The sequence below is a fragment of the Heterocephalus glaber genome, unplaced genomic scaffold (genome assembly GCF_053883595.1).
Source record: "Heterocephalus glaber isolate CG9 unplaced genomic scaffold, H.glaber_assembly_v1.0 deba00001442, whole genome shotgun sequence".
Taxonomy (NCBI): Eukaryota; Metazoa; Chordata; class Mammalia; order Rodentia; family Bathyergidae; genus Heterocephalus; species Heterocephalus glaber.
Window position 1 is genome coordinate 47,496,280 of NW_028258296.1, and position 24,064 is coordinate 47,520,343.

The 24,064-nt window shown below is 37.7% G+C and overlaps 1 protein-coding gene across 1 annotated transcript in view; it reads right to left on the reverse strand.

Annotated features, from left to right (window-relative positions):
- Nucleotides 1-239: 239 nt before the first annotated feature.
- Nucleotides 240-24,064, reverse strand: part of LOC101709038 (monocarboxylate transporter 1) — a gene marked incomplete at its 5' end in the record, with an annotated part of 34,892 nt that continues 11,067 nt past the window's right edge. Inside the window, 4 exon segments of the mRNA NM_001310305.1 lie at nucleotides 240-2,273; nucleotides 4,899-5,765; nucleotides 6,872-7,015; nucleotides 11,531-11,791. Of these exon segments, the coding sequence (NP_001297234.1) occupies nucleotides 2,002-2,273; nucleotides 4,899-5,765; nucleotides 6,872-7,015; nucleotides 11,531-11,747 (1,500 nt within the window). The 3' untranslated portion in view covers nucleotides 240-2,001.

Sequence of the window (24,064 nt, forward strand, 5' to 3'; positions counted from 1 at the left end):
AAGAGTTTTTCATTCTGTTCTCAAGGCTAACTCCTTAGTTCAAGAGAGGTTTAAAGATTTCCTTCCTACTTGTCATAAAGCAAAGAGCAGAAAAGGAGAAAATCGACATAAAACAAGCAATATACACAAATCTCAAGGTACATAGGCTGGATGATTTAATTTAATATTAGCAAGCGCTAAAATGAAACAATAAAAACGAAGACACCAATATTTTCAAGAAAAACATTTGGAGGAAGAAATTTTTCTAAAAATAAAATGAATGCTTTATTTGAAAGTCTCTTACACAAAATTTTAAATCTTTCACCTTATTAATAACAATATTTTAAATGCATTGAATATAATTCACTGAATGTTTATATTTTTCTGCTTCAGTATTTTAGACATTAGGTTAAAAAATATTTGGTTTCATTCTAGTCCACCCTCCTTCCTGTCCTTATACCGAACTCATTTTTCTACATTTCAGTGGTGAAAAAGGTCATAAAACTTTTTGTGTCCAGAATACGAGAGTGTCCAATGATTCTAAGTAAAACATAATTTTCTTTTTAAGTCTTCTCAGAAAAAAAAGGAATTACTTACTGAAACTATCCATACTTTACAACAACATCTCTCCCAATCTTATCTTTATTGGTTTGCCCAAAGCCACATAATTTTGGCACACATGAATTTGCAAACACTGAAGAAAAAAAAACATATACAAACACACATTTTATCTATACTGAACACCTCACATACAGTTGTAAGCAAATATAAATGAAACTACCAAAATCAAAGGAAAAAAATTCCAGGAAAAAGAAAAAAAAAAAGATTCCAGGGGGGTTGGTAGTGTATAGCTCAGTGGTAGAGTCTGCTTATCATGCCTGAGGCCCTGGGTTCAATCCCCAGCACACCCCCCCCCAAAAACCCCACAAACACACAAACACAAACATTCTAATATTCTCATAGCATAATTAAGGTTTTGAAAAAAACATAAGTTGAATTCAGCTGTCTATATTTAATTAGATGTTACATTTACTAAGGAGCCATGAATATATAATTTCTTAGACTTTAATACTTTTACAGTGAGAGAAATAATTCCAAGAGATTCAAAATGGGTAATGTTCTAGATTCACTCAAAATGTCTTTGAACAGGGGAGCAAAAGTAGTAAAATAATAAAAACAATGCTCAAATACTTGGCTTACAATAAGTATTCCAGAAAAAGTAACCAAGAGGTGTTGGCAAATACTATGTGGCTGAAATAGCCAAGACATTTCCCAAGTTTTACGCTTTAAATTTCCTAAATATATAGCTATTAGGCACATACGCCAGGCAACTACTGATGCTAGAAAAATGTTTTAGCATTTTATAAAACCCCTCACAAGTTCAATCCCAGCCAAGGCTACTTAGTGACTTTGCAAGATCCAGTCTCTAAACAAAACAAAACAAAGATTTAAAAAGGGATAGGGATGTAGCTCAGTGCAAAGGCCCTGCATTCAATCCCTGATACTGAAAACAAGAAAACTTTCAACTTTTAACTAATATTTCTACTTATGTTTCAGTAACAATGTTTGACAATACATTACAAGTAACAATGAAGATTAAATTTTAGAGTTGTCTCAAATAAGTTAGTTGTTATTTTCCTTTTAATGTAACACTTAAAATAGAGAATTCGGCAGAATAGGTTTGAAAGTTAAGGCTCTCTAAGGAGTTCTAAAGACTAAAACTTAAGGCACATAATACAATCTTCATGACACTGTTAAAAGCTAAGAGTGAAAGAAAACAAAACAACCCTACTTCTTTCCCACGTCTTTTGCCAACCACTCCCTCCCCAAAGAGTATGATATTTTATATTCAGACTACTGGTAAGGAGTGACAAAAAAATCCCATCAGTGAACACCTGGTATGTTTTTCCACATAAATGTCCACGGTCTGCATTGAGCACCTCTGGTAGACTACAGGCGAGTTGAATATTTTCAGAAGACTTGGGTCACGACCTATTCCATTCACGCTTCAGCCCCACAGATTCAGACTGGACTCTCTTCTTCTTTGGGGTCCCCTGTGCCTTTCTGCTCTGGAGATGCTGCTGCTTTAGTTACTTCTTTTGACTTCTCATCAAAATCTATACTGGTCTCTGCCTCTTTACCTTCGTTTTTCTGCTTCTCTGCTTTTTCTTCTTTTGCCAGAAGTCGATAATTGATGCCCATACCAATGAAGAGATAGACACCTGCAATGATCAGGATTACGCCGCATGCCCAGTATGTGTATTTGTAGTCTCCATACATATCATTGAGACGACCTAAAAGAGGTTTAAAAAAAAAATGTGGTTAAAAGCGAACAAGGATACCCTTTTTTTTTGGTACCGGGGATCGAACTTGGGTCCTTGCGCTTGCATAGCAGGCGTCGAAACCACTGAGCTAAATCCCCGGCCCAAGGATACCCTTTCTCAAAGCTTAAAAATCTCAGAAAGATATTAATCTAATCCTCCAGAAACAACAAATCTGTGTGTGTGTGTGTGTGTTTGTGTGTGTGTGTGTATAAACTGCTACAGATGACTGTATCTTTTATGTATTCTCACTGATTTTTGGATGGACTTGCATATTCTGCTATTTTTTAACAACTGGAAAATAATCAACTCTTCGCAAGTTGGAATTAGGAAAGATCTAAAGATCACTTACAATCAATTTTCCTAATACATAATGGAAAAAAATTATTGCTCAAAACAGGTTCAAGAGCCTTGTCCAAGGCCACAGCTTTTCCAGTTACCAAGGCCAATGCTTTTTCTCTATCAGCATTTCCCAAAGAGCGTCCTGTGGACACCTGCCCTTTGCCAGACACTTCACAGCAATACCTCTAAGTACTTGGTCCTTACAACTAGCAGATCTTACAGTTATCCTCTTTGTATAGATGTAAGAATTCAATGGTTAGGTTCAGTATTGACCTTATGGGGAAATCTGATTTGGTTCTTCTCCAATTCATAGTTTACAACCAGAATTGTGGAAAGAATTAAGTTCATGAACCGAGGTAGTACTATATATAAACTGTGACAAGTGATACAGGGGTGGGGGGTTGAAAGCAGAAAGTAGGGGGTTGGGACAGTAAGTGGGGTAAGGAAGGTATCTTCTGTTGAAGAGTCAACTGGGCTGAGACTTTCGGGTGGACAGGATCATCTAGGCGAGGAGGAGCAGGCAGAAGAACAACAAGTACAAAGGCACTGAGCATGGTGTGTGAGAGCAGAAGGGCTGGGGGGAAGCCAGGCTGGAGAGACATGTGAGGCCATGCTAAGCCTTACAAGTCACATCAGGGCATCTGCTTTTCACCCTAAGAGCAATGGGAAGCAAGTGAAGAGGTGTAAGAGACTAAAGAACAGCCAGGGCTGATACAGGTGGACCAGTTAGGAGACTACCATTTTTTCTTGTTGTTAGTTGAATTTATATTTATTTATTTATTTTTAAATTAATTTTATTGGTACATTTTATTGGTATATTGTAGGTATACAATTTGTTTACATTTATCATTGGGTGTTTGTACCTGTACATGATATATCTTGGTTCTTATTTTTTTCGCCATTACCTGTGCACCCTTCTCCCCCTAGGAGACTACCATTAAGGGCAGCCCAAATAGGAGACAGGAGTTTGGATAAGGTTGATAGTAGTTATGGAAAAAAATGGGCGATTAGAGGTTTAGGAGGAGAAATGTGACAGGATTTGACAACTCATTGGGCAGGGATTGGGAGGAAGACAGCACTATCAAAAGACTGAAGTAGACCTTCTTTTTTTTTTTGGTACCGGGGATTGAACTCGGGTCCTTGAGCTTGCACAGCAGGCGGCAGAACCACTGAGCTAAATCCTCAGCCCTGAAGTAGACCTTCTTTCTGTTATGTATACTCACTCTCCAAAACAAAATTCTGAAAGTATTAATCACATCTGAAAGGAAGTTCAAATCATTTTTTCACTGTGTTATCTATGGAGATTTTCATTTAAGAGACAAAGTGTTTGGTAACTTTTAGGGTCTAGTTTCCCATTTACATACTAACTTACAAGCTGTATGCTCCTTGTCAAATTATTTGGCCTTTTTAAAATTTTTTATTTATTTATTTTGAGGCAAGGTCTCACTAAGCAGTTAAGGCTAGGATCAAACTCGTGGTGATCCTCCTGCCTCAGCCTTCTGAATGCTGAGATTACAGGTATGTGCCACCATGCCTGGCGTATTTCACTTTTTTTGGAGACAAGGTCTTGCTCTATAGTTCAGCTATCCTTGAGCTCACTATGTAGCCTAAGATGGCCTCGAACTCATGTCAATCCTCCTGCCTCAGCTTCCCAAACCCTCATCTCACATTTTAAAGCTCTATTTCTTCACTTATGAAATGGAGGAAGGGAGGCTAGAAAAGTTTTATCTCATAGCCTTGTGAGATACAACAGGATACATACAATTGTTAGGACAGTCATTAGCACTGTGAGCTTACATGATAGCTACTATTATACTATTACTACCAAAATAAATTCCACTACTAAAATGAAATCTCCAGCCGGGGATTTAGCTCAGTGGTTTCAACACCTGCTATGCAAGCGCAAGGACCGAGTTCGATCCCCAGTACCAAAAAAAAAAAAAAAAAAGAAATCTCCAGTGCTTTAAAGATGAAGTTGGTTTTTTACAATTAGCATGTTAATTTTATGATTGGAAAATTAGTTTTATGGTGATATCTGATCCCCCCCCACACACGCACACAGCTTGATGGTTCAATTTGACTCTGGAGGATTTCAGCAATTATGCTGTGCCAAGCATTACACGAGCTCCAAGGATACAGAGTAAGACTTGTTCTTTGCCATCCAAAAGCTCGGTATCCCTTGCTTTTTATCCTGTCCAATCTTGTAACAGTACGACTATTTTATAACAGGGCCACAGAGCAGGAGACATACTATACCTAACATTGGTGGTCCCAGGAGGACAGGACAGCATTCCACAATGGTTACCAATCCAACAGCACTGGAAAACCTCTGGGGTCCAACAAGATCCATCAGGGTCTCAAATAACACGGAGCTGAGCCACCCAAAGGCAAATCCGAAGAATCCAGCATAGATACAGAAGCCAACGTAAGTGGTGGATAAAGGTGCTAGCAAATGACACACTCCATTTGCAATGACAGAAGCAGCGAAGAAATACTGGACTCGAGGTCTTATCCACTTTGTATTGGCCACAAGTCCCATAGAAGGTCTGGCTACCATGTCAACAAAAGCTAGAATGGAAAGAAGGAAGGCAGACTTCTCACTAGAATAATGTTGGCTCTTGCCATAATTACTAAGAAAGACCAAAGGTGTAAAGAGTCCAAAAAACATGACCACATTTCCAGAGAGGTATAACAAAAAGCCTCTGTGAGCAAACAGGGACAAGTCCAGGAATTTATTAATTTTTTGGAAGAGCGACAGCTTTTCCTTTTTGGGGTTTCCTCCAATAAGATCTGTATTTGCATCACCTGCATCTTTTTTTGCATCAGATTTCCCAGCTTCTTGAAGGGATTCTTTAGCGTTAACTTTCCCTGTCGTGGCTGGCTTGGGCCCTATTGGTCGCATCAGGGATCCAGCCACACAGCAGTTTAGGAGGAGGCCTCCAAGAATTAGGAAGCTTCCTCTCCAGCCAAAGATACCGAAGAAAGCCTGATTGATGGGGGCCAGGGTAGACAGGAACACAGGGCTGCCTGCCATGGCCAATCCATTGGCCAACGGTCGCTTCTTGTAGAAATACTTGCCAATCATGGTCAGAGCCGGATTCAAGTTGAAGGCAAGCCCAAGACCTAAGAGGAAGGGGAAAAAAGACAAACTACATACTGTAATAAATGCCAGAAACATATAATATTAATTAACTAGACAAGGAAAGTAAAATAAGAGGTATAAGTAATAGAAAGGACACAAAAATCTTCATTATTAGATGACACATTTATATAGTGATTTGAAGTATGCATTTTAAAACAGATCATATGGCTCAAATCTCAGCCTCACTACTTACTGGCTATATAATTTCAGACATGTGAACCCTCATGACTGTTTCTTAATATTTAAAACAGGCACACACACTGTTGTGAAGAAAAAATTTATGAAACATAGAAAAGGGACATATCTATTCAGTGAAATAACAGATAAAAATTTATCAGAATATTTAATGACATTGAAAGATATTCATGATACACTGTTGAATTTAAAAGAACTGGTGACAAAACATACAAAATGTGATTCTGTTTTTGTTCTAAAGAATGGTTTTATGTATAGAAAAAATATGGAAGGACACACATGAGAATGTTAGTAGTGATATTCTTTGAATTGTGAAATTATGAGTAATCTTTTTATTCATCATACTCATCAGCAGTTCATTACCTAACACCCTTCTACAAGTTGCCATATACTTTATCTACCACCACAGTTAATTTTTAGGACAAGAGATCACCTCTTTCAATTCATTCAACAAATAATAAACATGTATTATATAAAAGAAATTTCTTTAAAAGTTTGCTTTTCTAGTACTGCTTATCCTCAGCTTTTGAAAGTGATAGATCATTTCTTTCTGGGCCGGGGATTTAGCTCAGTGATTCTGCCGCCTGCTTCTCAAGCATAAGGTCCCGAGTTCGATCCCCGGTACCAAAAAAAAAAAAAAAAAAATCATCATTTCTTTCTTTTTTTTCTTTTGGTACTGGGGATCAGACTTGGGACCTTGCGCTTAGGCCGGGGATTTAGCTCAGTGGTTTCGCCGCCTGCCTCACAAGCACAAGGTCCCAAGTTCAATCCCCAGTACCCGCCCCCCCAAAAAGAAGAATGAATCTGATTCAAAACATCTGAAAGCTAAATATAGATGAAAAACAAAGCAATAAAGCCATACTTGGGGGAAAAAAAACTAGCAGCAACTCACCTCCGATGACTCCAATACACAAATAAAGTTCCTGTACAGTCCTACAGAAAGAAGCTGCAATCAAGCCACAGCCTGATAAGCAGCCACCAGCAATCATGACTGGGCGACTGCCGTATTTATTCACCAGGATACTGCTGATAGGACCTAAGAGAAGATTTAAAAAAAAAAATTTAGCAGTGTAAAGGAAATTTATTCCCTCATATCTACATAAGACATGAATGACAATATATGACAAGTCCTCTAAGATAAAAGGCAATGAAAAGACTATTGCTTTCTATAATTATTTGTGTACTGGAAAATAAAGATGCTCCAACAGCATTAACTGTGCATGTCTAGAAATACTGGATGGAATTTTAGTAAAATATACAGCTCTAGTCCCTTTTTAATCTTTCTCTTTTAAGGCAGGAAATTTGGAAAACAGACAAAAAATGTGAGATAAAATGCCAAATGGAAAGATTGTAGAAGAACCATGAAAAGATTTTACGCACTTTACACGTCAATTTTTGGATGCAAACATTAAATGGCCTCTGTTCTCATTGTCTTTGCCAAATTTACAAATCTTAATTATAAGCAAGTCTAATGCAAAGCAGATAATATTTAAAATTCCTAACACAATCCTTTTTGATTTTAATATTCTGGCCTTACTGTGTTTATTTCTACACTTGATCTTGGCCAAAAGGCCAAGAAGTGATCTTACTGTGTTTATTTCTATACTTACCTCCCTAGAAAATGGTCTGTTTTTAAAAATATATATATTGAGGGGCTGGGGGTTTAGCTCAGTGGTTCCGCCACAGGCGCAAGGACCCAAGTTCAATCCCCAGTATTTAAAAAAAAAAAAAAAAAAAAAAAAAATATATATATATATATATAGAGAGAGAGAGAGAGAGAGAGAGAGAGAGAGAGAATGTATACAGTCAGAATACACTAACAATCATATGTTGGGAGGTTCTCCTTCATAAACACTGCAAAATTGCACTGTTACCAATATTCTTGCACTGTTATTCAGAGTTACAGTATGGTACACAAATATTAAAAGGGCAGGCTCTGGTCTGGAGGAATTCTACTTCAAATTATGGCTTTGTCACTGGGTGTGGTGGCACACACCTATAATCCCAGCACTTGGGAGGCTGAGGCAGGAGGATTGCCACAAGTTTGAGACCAGCCTGGGCTACAATGTGAGTTCAAGGCCAACCTGGACTACATAGTGAGACCCTGTCTCAAAAAAAAAAAAAAAGCCTCTGCCAGTTTTTAATTTTTTTCCTCCAGAGGTTGTTAAAATAAAAGATGAATGCATACAAAAGGTTAGAAGGCCCTTTGCAGACCTTGTCAGTGACACCAGTGCTTATGCTTTTGTGCACTTGGTCACATGTGCACTAATCTATAGATATTCAATAAGTATGTAAGAAGCCAAAGATTCTGATTACCTCACGTTCTAAACACCAAGTCTCTTTAAAGAGTGGAGTCACCGGAGTCATAAACCAGCTAGCTGCCAAAAAGGCTTATATCCCAAGATGTGCATGAAGCAGTTTTATTGAAACCTTCTGAATCACTGCTATGGCCTGCATGTTGGCCTCCTCTCAGATCTCCTATGTTGAAACTTAACCCCTACAGGAATAGTATTAAGAGGCAGGGCCTTTAGGAAATAAGGCCTCATGAATGGGATTGGCGTCCTTATAAAAGAGGCCAGAGGGAGCCTGTTTCCCTTCTGCATTATGAAGAAGGAACTAAAAAAAAAAAAAAAAAGAAAAGAAAAGAAAAGGAAAGGTGTCATTCATGAAGAACAGGCTTTCGTTAGACACCTGGATGGACCAAGACAGTCATTTCATAAAAAATTAGGTGACAGATGATTTGAAAATAATTTGAATTTACAGCTAGTGAAAGAACTGAATGAACACTGAAAGAATACTTATAAAGTATTCTCATATAAATTAGTCATAAGATTTTATATAATCAGAATTATAAAGACCAATACCACCACACTATTTACTTTGTGAGGTGTAAGTTAATGATGTAAATTTTGCAGTATCTGTAATGAAATTCCAAGCCAGAAATATTAAGGTGAACATTATGGAACTCAATATATGTGAATTTATACTTTCAAATTTGGCGGGGGGTGGGGGCGGTACCGGGGATCAAACTCAGGTCCTTGTGCTTGCGCAGCAGGTGGTGAAATCACTGAGCTAAATCCCCGGCTATACTTTCAAACTTTTATACAAGGAAAATCAAACCCAAAGTAGGTAACTTTCTCTCCCCAACATATATTTACAAAACTCTAACAACCACCAGTATGTATCTCTAACCCAAAGCACTAAAAAGAAAACCAAAATCATTCACAGGTCAGAGCATAGACTAAGTGCCTAAGTAAAAGGATCATGACAGCTGTAAAAGTGATGGAAATTCTTAAGGGACATATTACTTAAAAGCCAGTAACAAAGTAACCCATTTTATAAAAACTCTGCCACAAAGCTCATGATAGGCAATTTGTCTTTCAGTTATTTAATGAGAGATGGCCCTAATTAGCTATCATTAAAAATAGAAAAGAGCAGTTTATAGGACTGTTTATAACACAAAGTCAGAGAAATGTGACAGTTATTTTACTAAACGGCAAAGACAAAGAAGGAACTGTTTTCCTAAAGCAAAGTGTCACAATGAGCACAACTGAGATCACTTACTTTGGATACAAAATGCAAGTGCCTCCCTAGCTCTCTGACAGCTTAGAAATGCAACATGTGAACTTTGGATTTATGGTTTAAGCTGACTGAGGCACCTGGAGCACCTCTGGAGAGTATTTACTCCAGTTTCTTCAAGCCATCATCAAAAATCTGATTAGACATCCCAGCAGACTGGAATTCAAAGCCTGTAAAAGTGTTGGCTCTCAAAAACTAGATAATATCCCAAAGTCATTTTTAATTTCTCTGAATTTATTTTTAAAAAGTACTACAAGAAAAAAAACAAGAAAAAAAAAAGTATTACAAGTTAGCACTTAGGTTCTTTAAAAATATATTTAATAGGGCCAGGGATTTAGCTCAGTGGTTTCACCGCCTGCCTTGCAAGCGTAAGGACCCACATTTGATCCTTGGTACCAAAAAAAAAAAAAAAAAAGTATTTAACAGACAATACAGTCTTATGTTTAAAATGTAAATGGCACAAAAAGATACACAGGTACTTTCCACTCCTGTTTCTAACCACTTAAATTTATCTTTCTCCAAAGCAATGTTACCTGTCTCTTCTGTGCAATTTAATTATATGTTTAAATAAGTTAGGATTTCAAGTATATATTACTGTTTCAAGAACTTTTATTATCTCAAAAGAATTATAAACTTCTCAAAAGAAAAGATCAGAATCAGTATTTGCTCTCTCTCATGTAGTGCTGAATATACTCATGGGATTCAATAAATATGGGTTGAATCTGCTACTGGCTTAACCATTTAGGGCTAAGTTATTTGCAACTGAAATGCAGAATCATTTTATATTAGGGAGGTATATGTGAATATAATCTGAGGCACTAAATTGCCACCAAAAACAAGATTAACAGAAGCAAAAGCTTGTCTAAAGACAACATAAGGCACTGTCAACCCTAGTAAACAAAAGCTCTTGGCTTTGGAATTCCTGCCAATTACACAACTACCTATTTAAGTATTATGGTAGGTTTAACTTTTACATGTGTAATTGTGATCTGATGTCCCAAGGTGAAGCAAACAGCATTTTAAATGATGCTAAGTGAGCAATTTATTCTCTACATAGCCTTCACAGCATGCCAAAGAAAACAAGGAGAAGAAATGATAAAATTTAAGTTTAAAGTGTAGCTGAAATGGCTGGGAATTTAGCTCAGTGACTCCAGCGCCTGCCTTGCAAGAGCAAGGACCCGAGTTCGATCCTCGGTATCAAAAAAAAACCCCCCCACACACAAAAAAACAAAAAGTGTAGCTCAAATGCTTTTAGGACACACAATATTGGACAAAGAACAAGGGAAAGTTTTATTCAGTTCTTTAATGTCTAACACCATTAACAATTTTACCTGAGATTCTGAATAATGCTATTCAGGTTAGTCTGGTTTATTTTAATTCTTCAAACATCAATTTTTAAAAATTCATGTTTATGCTTATATTTCAAGAGTCTTGTAAAAAATAAGAAAAACCAGAACCAGTTGTGGATACGTCTATCTTTTTTTTTTTTTTGGTACTGGGGATCAAATGGGGATCAAACTCGGGTCCCTGTGCTTGCAGAGCAGGTGGTGAATTTTTTGTTTTTGGTTTTTTTTTTGGTACCAAGAATCAAACTCGGTTCCTTGTGCTTGCGTTTTTGTTGTTTTTTTTGAGACAGGGTCTCACTTTGTAGTTCAGGCTGGCCTCAAAATCGAAGCAATCCTCCTGCCTCAGCCTCCTGAGTGCTGGGTTTACAAATGTGTGCCACCATCCCTGACCTGGACACATTGTTTTGTTTTTTCGTACTAGGGATAGAACTAGGGACCTTACGCTTGCAAGGCAGGCAGCAGAACCACTGAGCTAAATACCCGGCCCTGGACACATTGTTTTATTATGAGGGCTTTTAAAGCTCAATGATACTTAAGTTACACCAATCAGAGGTTTTTACAATTTCTCATTTTTGTTTCAGAAAATCATAGTGGAACAAACAGAGCAGGCCTCAGTGGCTACTTACCTCCACCATACATGACAGCCAACATGATGGAGGATATCCATGATACTTCGCTGGTGGTAGCATTGAATATACCTTCAATTTCTTTAAAGAAGACAGTAATGGATTTGGGAAATGCATAAGAGAAGCCAATAGAAATGAAAGCTCCAACTACCACTGCCCACCCCCAGCCTCCATCTGGGGGGGTGTATCCAACTGGTCCTCCAATGGCCACTGGCATTTTAGGTACAGATGAATTCCAAGATGCAGCTCAAATCCAAATATCTGAAGGATATAAAGGAAAAATAGTACATTAGCAATAAAACATTCTCACAAAACCATTTTGGGTAACAATATATGTTTTTGGACTTCACCCCTGGTTTGAACCACCCACCACCCTCCAGGAAATTTCCACGCCACCCACATAACTTCAGTGATGACTGGAAATTACACTTTATAAAAAACTCTTATTAACAGGAGATGTGATGAGCTTCCAGGTTGCTGATGAGCCTCTGAGCTGGTGGTCAAATCAACATGCCTAAAGGATGGTGTACCCTATTCCACTGGGACAGAAGCTCTCATGCTCGGGAGCCTTCCATACCTCACCCTACTTTTCGGTGTTCCTTGTCCAGTAGATATTACTATCTAGCTAATTAGAAAAGGCCTGAGTCAGGGTATTGCTCATAATCTTTTGTAGCTTAATGGAAAACAACTTCTTGTCACTTAGGAAACAATAACTGAAATGAATCTTTGTGAAAAACATCCCCTTTGTATTTCAGACAAACATGTCTTTGCAGTTAATATAATTCCTATTACTATAATTAAATACCTACAAATGTGGTGAGATAGCCTTTATAAATTTTTCCACTTTCCCAAAATGTACTCTTCAAAACTTACTTTCTCTATTGTTTATGGCTGACTTAAAGTACTAAAGGATACTGAGGGTGTAGCTTAATGGTCATAAGCAAAGAAAAAAAGATCATTCTGAACACACAAGGTTTTCATCAGATGTGCTGTAATTATCTCAGAAGTTTTCTTTTATCTAGTTGCTTTGACTCAAGGTATTCATCCCCCAATATATGATAAGACAACTACTAAACAACAGGTAGTTGATAGTTAAAACTATAAATTATGTCAAAAGACAGTAGCTATAAATAAAAGATTATTCCTTTTCTTGAAACCACCCAGTACTAACGAATAGCATCATTAGAAAATTAAACTTATTACTAGATTATGAGTGATAGGCAACTGGAAGTAAACACTTGGTTGGTAGTAGCTGACCTGTTTTCTAAGGTTTTCTTTCATTAATTAAATAATGTGGTGGGGCCAGGGATTTAGCTCAGTGGTTCTGCCGCTTAAGCGCAAGGTAGAAAGAATGAAAGAATGAACGAACAAACAAACAAAACAAAGAAAGAGGTACTGAACTATATCCCTGCCCCTTTTAAATTTTACTTATTTATTTAGTTACCAGGGATCAAACTCAGGACCCTTGTGATTGTGAGGCAGGAGGCAGAACCACTGAGCTAAAAATCCCTGGCCCTATTTTATTTTTGAGACAGGATCTTGCTGAGTTGTCTGGGCTGGGCTTGAAATTCTGAATCTCCTGCCTCAGCCTCCCAAGTAGCTGGGGTTACAGATGTGAACCACTGACTGCACTTGGCTAAATAATTTTTTGCAATGCTGGAGACTGAATCCAGGGTTTCAAGCAAGCCTTTTATCACTAGATCTACACACTCTGAGCCCTATCTTTAATTTTTTAAAGACAACTTCCGGGCGGGGCATTTAGCTCAGTGGTTCTACCACCTGCCTAGCAAGCACAAGGACCAGAGTTCGATCCCTGGTACCAAAAAAAAAAAAAAAAAGACAACTTCCACTCTCTATATAACTCACTTTGTATGTTAGCATGTCCATTTCATACCTCCAGTCTATATTGCAGCAATAAATGAAGTGAGAGATGACAAGCTCATTCTTTTTTTTGGTGGGGGGAGGTTACTGGGGTTCCAACTCAGGACCTTGGGCTTGCAAGGCAGTTGTGGCACCTAGCTAAATTCCCGGCCCGACAAGCTCATTCTTGACTACCACTTTCTTTAGTCTAAATCACAAAACCTAGTTCCACAGAGACAGTAGTCAACTCCTACACACTTTACTTCCAACATATCTGAACACTTAAGATAATCCCATATGGGAAGTTTCCCTAAAAGCAAGGATGTAGTCACCATTTGTACTCAACCTTGTACTAGAGGTTCTAGACAGTGCAAGAAAAAGCCATAAAGACTGGAAAGAAATAAGTTGTTGTTACTTACACTTGGCAGGTGTCTGTCTATATGGGTACCCCCAAAACAAAAATGAAACAAAACGAACAGAAAGTGAAGGAAAGGAATGAGAAGGGAAAGGAAGGGACCAGTAACCACCAGAGGTTGGGGAAAGCAGGCTAACAGCAAAAGAGCATAAGAGAACTTTCAGGGATGTTGAAAATGCTCTATTATCATGACTGTAGTAATACTCATTTAATTCTACATTTAAAATTGCTAAAATAAAATAAAATAAAATAAAAAAATAAAATTGCTGGCTGGAGATGTAATGGAATGGTAGAGCACCTGCCTAGCACGCACAAGTCTCTTAGTTCAATCTCTAGCATTTAAAAAAAATTGCTGAAATTGTTGGCGGAGTATACAGCTCAGTTATAGCATGTTTACCTACCATGCACAAGACCCTAACACTGGGGGGAAAAATGCTGAGTTTTGTATTGCAATAAACCTAGCCAAAAGAAGAAAAAAGGTCCAAGGATGGTGACAATGTGTCTAAAACCTATTTCGTGGCACAGGGAGACAACAAAGAAACAAAAGAAAAGGACGAACATATTTCTGTCTTGGCAAGGTCAGATGAAAGGACCAAAGAAGAGGGTAAAGAAGACGAGACAAAAAGAAAATTCTCTTCTGTTCAGGCTTACTAGGGCATTGTCTGTGGGAAGCCTTTGTTGTTCTTCCAGAGATCTACTATACAGTTTTTTGTTTGTTTATTTTTGCTGCAGGGGATCAAACTCCAGACGTTGTGCTTGGGAGGCAGGCGGCAGAACCACTGAGCTAAATCCCCAGCTATACTATACAGTTTTTGATTTTGCTAGCAAAGATTTCCCACAAAGGCTGTCAAACAAGCTCACAATCTAAAATTTCAGAATATATCAAGAAAAATTAATCAACCTGGCCGAGCATGGTGGCACACGCCTGTAATCCCAGCACTCAGGAGGCTGAGGCAGAAGGACCGCCATGAGTTCTAGCCAGCCTGAACTACACAGTGAGACCCTGATTCAAAAAAATTAACCAACCTATCTATCTGTACCAACTCCTGGAAGACCATAATCATGTGCTGCAACACACATGTACCAATAAAAAGAATGCGTCAACCTTGAAACCAGAGTTGTGGCACATGCCTGTGATCCCAGCACCAAGGAAGCTAAGGCAGGAAGATCATTGTACATTTGAGACCAGCCTGGGCTAAATAATGAGTTCAAAGATACAGCCTGAACTACATACCTGAGATCCTGTCTCAAAAAAAAAACAAAACCCCCAAACCAAACAACTAACCCTGAGTAGAAAAGTAAAGCCAATCTAAAATAAAGTCAGATTAGACACTCAAAAACTATAGATATTAGAAAATGAATGTTTAAATGACTAAAGGTATTAAAATAAAGCATTAAAGAAAACACTAAGAAAAAAACAAGATAAAATAAAAGACAAGTCCATCTGAAACAGAACTCCTAGAAATGAAAAATATAGTCAATGAAATTAAGACCAGGTCAACTAGCAGACTGGAGATAGATGGATAGAGAACCAGTATACTTTACAATATTGGTTTGTTTTTTTTTAGATTTGAAGAAATTAATCAAATATGTTGATGAATGTTTCAAAAGAAAAATTTTTGAATGTTTTACCACAAAGAAATGTTTGAAGTGAAAAGTATGCTACTCAAATTTGATCACAACTGTATATATGTATTTGAATAACACACTGCACAGTGTGTACAATTATGTGTCAGTTAAAATTTTAATTTAATGAAATAAAAAGACAGCCAACTTAAATAAAAAGTAGTGCAGGGCCGGGGATTTAGCTCAGTGGTTCCGCCACCTGCCTTGCAAGTACAAGCACCGAGTTCGATCCCCGGTACCAAAAAAAAAAAGTAGTCCAATTTCAAGGTTTTGGAAAGGATCTGACATTTATGTAATGGCACAATGGGAGAAGAGAACAGTGAAGAGGAGACTATTTTCACAGGTTAACAGCTAAGGACATTACAAGTTTGACGAACCTCTGTATCAGAGGAAACACAATTTTAAAGAATCCTAAAACAGGCATAGTGGTGCGCGCCTTTGATCCTAGCACTGAGGCAAGAGTGTTGCCTTGAGTTCGAAGTCAACAAATTCCTGTCTCAAAAACAAGCAAACAAACACACCTAAATAGCAACTACTGACAAGATACAGATCATATATCATAATCACACTGACAAAACAGACTTCTCTTCAATTCTGAAAAATTCCCAGCTACTATGTCTTCAAATATTGCTTCTTCCTTCTTCTCTCCACTCCTGAGACTCCAACTGGATGTGGTATTTATCTCCTTATTCTTTTATGTTTTCCATCCTTTTGTTTCTCTGTATTTCATTCTGTATGACTTCTGGTTGTCTCTGGCTGTTTGGTAATAAAGATTCAGTCCAATCAATTTATGGACAATAGTCATACCACATAACCTAATTGGCCAATTCTCATTTTCAAGCCATATTCAAATAACACAGATTTCTGCCAAACAAAATCACACTGCCTTTTATCTGAAATGTGTTGATACATGTCCCTGTAGTAACCATGTCATTTTTCTAATACTAATTCTTACTTAGAATTCTAACAGAGAAAGCAGGAATTTGCTGTCCATATGGAATAGTCATTCTTCCTCCAATATTTCTGATCTACCCTCTTACTGGATTTCTGTCATAGTATTCTCTCTAGAACTATGAATTTTTCCTTCTCTTGGGGCCCCAGAAATTTTTATTGCATGGGGCCATGGATTACAGTAAGAAACAGGGCAAGTGAGAAATGTATCTTTTGTTTGTAGTGAGGGGAAGGACAACCTTTGGAAAAGGCAACTAGGAAAAGGAGACGTAGAAGACCTCAGGTATAAAATAAATTTTTTAGTTAAAATCCCATCAAATCTAAGGATTTAGACTAATTTCCTTAAAAATATAACAGTGTAGTCAGGTGTGGTAGTACACACCTGTAATCCTAATACTCAGGAGGCTGAGATGGGGATCATCAAGAGTTTTGAGGCCTGTGCTTGCTTCGGCAGCACATATACTAAGAGTTTTGAGGCCAGCCTGAACTATACAGTGAGTCCTGTCTCAAAATACACACACACACACACACACACACACACACACACACACACACACACACACACATAACCTAGAATAATGATTAAAGGTCTTTGTTCTAGGGCATCTTACCTATGACTCATGTAGAAAAAAATGTTCATAAGTTAAGTTTTCCTAAACAAGGCCTGCCTCCCAAGCTCAAGGTTCTGAGTTCGATCCCTAGTACCAACAACAACAAAAAGCACTGAGTTTTCCTAAACAAGCTACATTTCCTAAAGTTTCTACTGGACTAAATATAATAAAAAGCTATTTAACATCTCAATTCTGCTAACAGAAACAGCCTGGAGTCTAAGATTATGTTACATAGGATTGCTCCAAGCAGTACTTTGCTGAGTTTTCCTTTATCTAAGTTTAAAAAGAGAGAATTTGAAAATTTTCAAACAGTAAAAACAATCCACGTGCACAAAATAATACCCCCACACAGGCAATAGAGCTGTTTAACACATCAAGCCCTAACTGGAACAATTAATACGTGCTGGACGTGATTAAACTTTTGAGTTTAGCTGCCAGCTATAATTTGTTCCAATTAAAGCAGTTCTAATTTTTAGTCACTAAGACTTGCCTCATCAAGTTAATGCCTTATTCTACTGTGCTGAAATTAGATTTGCAACTTCAAATAAACTTTACAAATATTCAAAAGTTATGAGAGATATCAAAAATAATTTTGAAAAAACATTTCAAAAATCAAAATCAATGCAGCTCTGCCACCATCCAACAAATAGCTTTTCCTGCTAAAAGTTCTGATTGTAGATAACAGGAAAAAAGTCACTACTAAGCACATTATTTCCTTTTAAACTGCTAAATCTCAGCTGCAAACAGAAGGGCTCATTCAAAAAGTAAATTAGAGTAGGCCATTTGCCCAGCATTCAGAGAAATGTTGAAACCCAGGAGCATATACATACTTTGTATGCTGAAGTTCACTAAAGTTCAAAATTTTAATCCTTACAGTGTGTACACTAGTCTTCCTATCAGATTAGCTATTACTGTCTAACAATAATGGAAAATTAAGAAGAAAATGATAGGGTAATTAGAAAAGCTCATCAGTTTGCCTTGCCAAAGATAATAGGAAACAATAACCCTAACTTTTCTTGGTAATGATAGTGGTAAGAAGAAACATCTTCCTGAAATCTTCTCTTTTCCATAACTCTCATGAATTAATGCTAGCAAACTAATATGGATAATTAAAGTTGTACTCCATAACAACCACCTCCCACATGTGGCCTGCAGAAAAGCACTACTACAGGAGCCCTTCGTGGAAACAGTACTCATTATGTTCCCTATACTGTCCTCAACAATTGCTTCTCCGCCTTTTGGTTAAGATCAAGTGTACAAGGGGCTGAGTGTGGTGCGGGCCAGGCGTGGTAGCGCACTCCCGTAATCCCAGCACTCAGGAGGCTGAGGCAGGAGGATCGCCATGAGTTTGAGGCCAGCCTGGGCTACATAGTGAGGTCAAGTCCAGCCTGAACTACATAGTGAGACCCTGTCTCAAAAAAACCAAACCAAAACAAAACAAAAAAACCCCAAGTATACTGTCCTCAACAAATGTAAACCAAACCCAGTGTCATCTCCTAAAATTATAATGTGTGTGCATGTAACGGAGGCAGAGTGTATCTAAAATCCATAATCTTTAAAAAAAAAAAACCTCATCACTAATTATAAACCAGTTTTAGGTTTCAAATTCATACAGGAATATTCAAATCACAAGGCTGATTTGCTGAAGCTATTGCAGCTAGAGAGCTAACCTCCTCCTCTTTATAGCTAACCCTAATCCAACTTCATGGCTTACAGAACAACCTGCTCCTTGGTTCAAGGACTAGGAAATCTCACCCTCTTTTCCACTATTTAAAAAAAAAAAAAAATCAGGCTAGGGGTTGTAGCTTAGTGGTAGAGTACATGATTAGCATGTGCAGGGCCTTGATGTCAGTCCCCTGCACCCAAAACAAAACCAAAAAGTCAAGCAGCACCAGTGAAAGTAGAAATACCCGAGGCAGGAGAATTGCTGCAAGTTTGAGCCCAGCCTGGGCCACATATTAAATTCAAGGCCAGTATGGACTATATAGTAAGACACTGTCTTAAAAAGAAAAAGGTAGAACTATAATCACTGGATCTAATAAACCAAATACTTAGTAATTATAAAATCAATAATTTTGATTAAACTGCATATAAAGAATCTTAAAAAGGCTAGGCATAGGGGTATATGCCTGTAATCCCAGCATTCTGGGAGCTTGAAGCAGAAATAGCAATTTTGGGGCTGGGGATGTAGCTCAGTGGTGTCACACCTGCCTGGTAAGCAGAAGGCCCTAAGTTTGATCCCTGGTACTAGGAAAAAAAATTTAAAAAGAAACAGAAATTTCGAGCCCAGCCTGGGCATCTTAATGAGACCCTATCTCAAAATAAAAAAAGAGCTGAGGATGTAGCTCAGTGGTAGAACACCCCCTAGTACAGAAAAGTGTTAATCAGTCTGCCAACTTTCTTTTTGTTTTGTTTTGTTTTGTTACCGGGGATCAAACTCGGGTCCTTCCGCTTGCAAGGCAGGTGGCGGAACCACTGAGCTAAATCCCTGGCTGCTAACTTTCAACTATCTGTGTGCCTTTTTCCAATCATTCCAGGGAAACCCTACCCATCTCTAAGAAGTAAAATATGCTGTCCTTATTCTAAGAGAAATCAACATCTTGCTAAATAGAATGCTTCAAGATTTTAAGTCTGTTTTTCAGAATACATAAAAGGTGGTATTTGCTTTCAACTCATTTTTACACTCCCTAAAGGGAAATGTCAGTAGTCTAGCTAACAATTCCTAGGGGTGTGAATGTTTATGTGTTTACAGGATCAGACTACTCTACCAATAAATAGAAAATGAAGGTGGGCATGGTGGCACACGCCTGTAATTCCAGCACTTGGGAGGCCAGCCTGGGCTACATAGCCAGACCCTGCCTCAAAAAAAACAAACAAACATGATGAGGCAGGTGTGGAGGCACATGCTTGTAACCCCTGCAACTAAGGAGGCTGAGGCAGAAGGATAGCAAGTTTAAAGCCAGGCCAGGCAGCTTATTAAGACTATGTCTCAAAAGGGGAGGGTTAGAGTAGAAAAAATGGGAAATTTCATGTATTGTTTGTGGGAATATAAACTGGGATACCCACTAGGAAAAATAATATGGAGATTCCTAAAAAAATGAAAATACAGTTACCATCTGATCCAGCAGTCATACTTCGGAAATCTGGATCTCAAAGATATATGCACTCCCATGCTTTGTATTTTACATTTAAAACAGAAGAAAATCCTGCCAATTGTGACACTGACAGACCTAAAGGACACCAGACCCAGAAGGACAAATAATATTGCACGATCTTACTTACACATGGAATCTTACAACAGTCATAGAAGCAAAGAGTAGAATGGCGATTGCTAGGTGGATGGAGGGGGAAAAAGAGGTGTTAGTCAAAGGTTAACAGTTTCAGTAACGCAAAATAAATTAGTTCTGGAGATATACTGTACAATAAGGGCTTATAATTAACAATATTGCAATAAATAAACTGCATACCCATGTTAAGTCCTCTTAACACAAAAAGAGAAAAATAAAACAAATCCCCTAAAGAGGTGATGGTGAACCTTTTAGAGCTTTCAATGATACAAACAGCCCCCTGTGACTCTTAGGTTCACAACCACTGCCCTAAAGAAACAAAAAGGGTTAGAGAAAACTTTAGGGAGGTGTAAGTTTATGACACTGATAGCGATGATGGTTTCACAGATGCACACTCATCTCTGGAACACCAACTTGCATAATTAAGTATGTACAGCCTTTTGAATGTCAATCATACTTCAATAAAGTATGAGGGGGTGAGGGAGAGAGGAAATGGGAGGGGGAGGGACAGAGAAAGGGGGGGATGACATGCACAAAGATCCTGGGATTTAAATATTAGAGATGTGTCAAGAAAATAATAAAGCTATCTTATTTTTCTGTTGCTCATTGTCAGCTTCATAAAATGAATTTAAATAAAACTCACTTTCAGGGCTGAGGATACAGCTCAGTGGTAGCTTATCTAGTATGCTTAAGGCCCTTCCTTGATTAGATACCTAGCACTCCAAGGAAGGAAAGAGGTAAGGAAAGAAGGGAGGAGGGAAGGATAAAAGGAGGGAGGGAAGGGAAGAAAACAGGCAAAAAAAAAAACCCCCTCTCCCCTCATTTTTATAACCTAACCTGAGGGCATAAATATAGAAAAAAAAATCACAAAGGTTTTGGTCTAAGGGACAGATACATAGTTGGAAAAGGGAATATCTTACTAGCCATTTCAGATATTGTGAATATTGCCATTATTGCAACAAAAATGATTCATTACAAGGTGGATTCTAAGGTCACTGCATCTTGAGATTCTTGAGGAGCCAGACAAGCCACAATTTGAGAATGGTTACAGTTTTAAACCATTGCCCCTCATTTAATCACAAGTGATTATATTGATACCCAGTTTATTTAGATAGTATATCATCTTGGTGAAGTCAACTGAAGTTTATCAGGCAAAGACTCAGTGAATTCTGATATATAACAAGTATACATTAATTATGGAAAAAAGCTGGTATGGGCTGGGGATTTAGCTCAGTGGTGCTGCCACCTGCCTCGCAAGCACAAGGTCCTGAGTGTGATCCCCATACTGAAAAAAAAAAAGAAGAAAGCTGATACATATCTACAGTACATGTTATAGGAAAAGGCAGTAAAAATGCAGAATGGACTATTTTTTAAATTCTTAAATTCTTTTATTGTTACATTTAGGTATAAAATACAGTTACATTCATCATTGGGAACTTGTACCTTTACACAATGTATTTTGGTTCTTATTTTTCCCCCCACTCCCCTGCCCTCCCTTCAACCCCTCCACCCCTCCCTATTTACAAAGACTTTGTTTCCATTTTTCCTTTTCTCATAATTTTCCTTCCCCTTCTCTCCTTTCCCCTACCCCTTTAGATCTTTTCTTCCTATTTCACATTATCAATTCTGAATGGGCTATTTTTCACTGTATGTCATTTATCCTAAACTATACATATTTTATACTTTGATAAAAATGATGTATATACAGCCTCACTTAAAATAATTTTGATTTGAGATGTCAAATCTATTTTGGTCAGTTAAAAAAATATGTAATAATTCCGTTTGACAAAGACAATTTACTTTTTTTTTTTGGTACCGGGGATCAAACTCGGACCTTGCTGTTGGTAAGGCAAGCGGCAAAACCACTGAGCTAAATACCCAGCACAAAAACAATTTACTTTTGAGAGTTCTTGTTAATCATTTATTCCCTATAATCTTCCCCAAATTTCCTGATAGTTCTAAATACCATATGTGTGTGTGTGTGTGTATTATTTTTTCTTTAGCATTTTCTACCCCAAACTAGAAATTCGTTCAGTTTTTTCCCAATAAGAAAGCTCACAATGCATACTTGTCAGGAGCATCCAGAGCACCATGAAACACATGAAATCAAAGATTTGTAACTGTCCTCATTTCTACTGTGATCTAGAAAAGGCTTGCTCTGTTTCAAGTGAATATGTAACAGTGGAACATGTATGTGTTTTAGATCTCAGGGCCCTTTCACTACCTGAAATAAGACAGAAGGAAGTGTTGGAGGTTAAGTGTATTTCTCTGGCATGAACAATATCACTTAATTTCCAGCATTTCTGATACCTCTCTCTGTCCAGTATAGTTTTATGTATAAATTGTTCAAGCGTGACACTTGACTACCTTGTGGGTGATTTTCGCTATAGATCTTGGCTAAATACGAGTCCAGCTAAATTTATTCAGCTGAGCAAAGCCTCAAGGCTAAAATTTTTGGGGAAAAAGGCAAAAACACAAAGTTGCAGAAGTAACATGGAGGCCTATGGACATAAAAATAGGCCTGAGAATGACTTCCAAAGAACAGAATTTAGAGCTATCACCAAGTGACATGTATAATAAATATTTTTGGCTTCTTCTGGTTTTCTTACAGGGATTCTGGTAGTTACTACTGCACCTAATCAGCAACATTTGCTATACCTTGAATAAAGCTAGGGAAGTGAATTTCAATGAATGATAAATGAAAAATTTTGGCTATGTGCGATTTGAATTATATTTCATTAAATAGATCATGCAAAGTGGAAAGTAAGCTTTATAACAGCAGATCTATCCTTTTGGCCATTTCAAACGAAGATATGTTTGTGAGCCCTACAACCCCAAAGAACAAGGGTTAGTTTTTATAATGTAATAAAGAATGAAGGGGTGGGGTGTACAGCCTGGTGGTAGAGTGCTTCTCTAAGAAGCATGAAGCCCTGGCTTTGACTCCCAGCGCCTGGGCAAGGAGGAACTGCTGCGCAATGGTGTGTACTTTCTTAACTAAGAGTAGGTCAGTATCTCAATTAACAAACTGCAGGGACTGGGGATTTAGCTCAGTGGTTCTGGTGCCTGCCTTGTAAGCACAAGGTTCAGAGTTCGATCCCAGGTACCAAAACAAAAAAACAAAAAAACAACAAATTGCATCTGTTTCTGCAGTTAAGATTTTTTAAAATTACACATTATAGAATTATATAATCATTTTTTATAAGTATACCAGGAATACATAAATTTTTTGTATTTCATTCAACAGAATGAATGTCTGGAGTACAAGTGATAAGACAGGTATGATCTCAGCATCCATGAAGCTTAGATTCCAGGGAATCTAAATAATGGCTGGTGAGTATACATAAAATATTACACTGTTGGAGGCTGAAAGGTAGAAGAAAATATCCTCTTTGCATAAGCCTATGTTGTTTGGCTTGTTCAAATGTACGTGTATTACTTTATAATTCTTTTTTTTGTTTTTTTTTGAGGCAGGGTATCTCCCTTTGTAGTTCAGGCTGACCTTGAACTCACTGTGTAGCCTAGGCTGGCCTCAAATTCTCAGTGATCCTCCTGCCTCAGCCTCCCAAGTGCTGGGATTACAGGCTTGCACCATCTCACCCAGCAAATAATTTCATTATAAAGAAAATATAAAGCAGCAAAGTTTTAAAAGACAAGTTATATGTGTTTATCATAAAGAAAATTAGAAGATACACTTATGTGAATAGAAAATTTACCTGTCATTCTATCTTTCTTGTTCAAGTTTTGTTTGTTTGTTTTTCCATACCAGAGACTGAACTCAGGACTT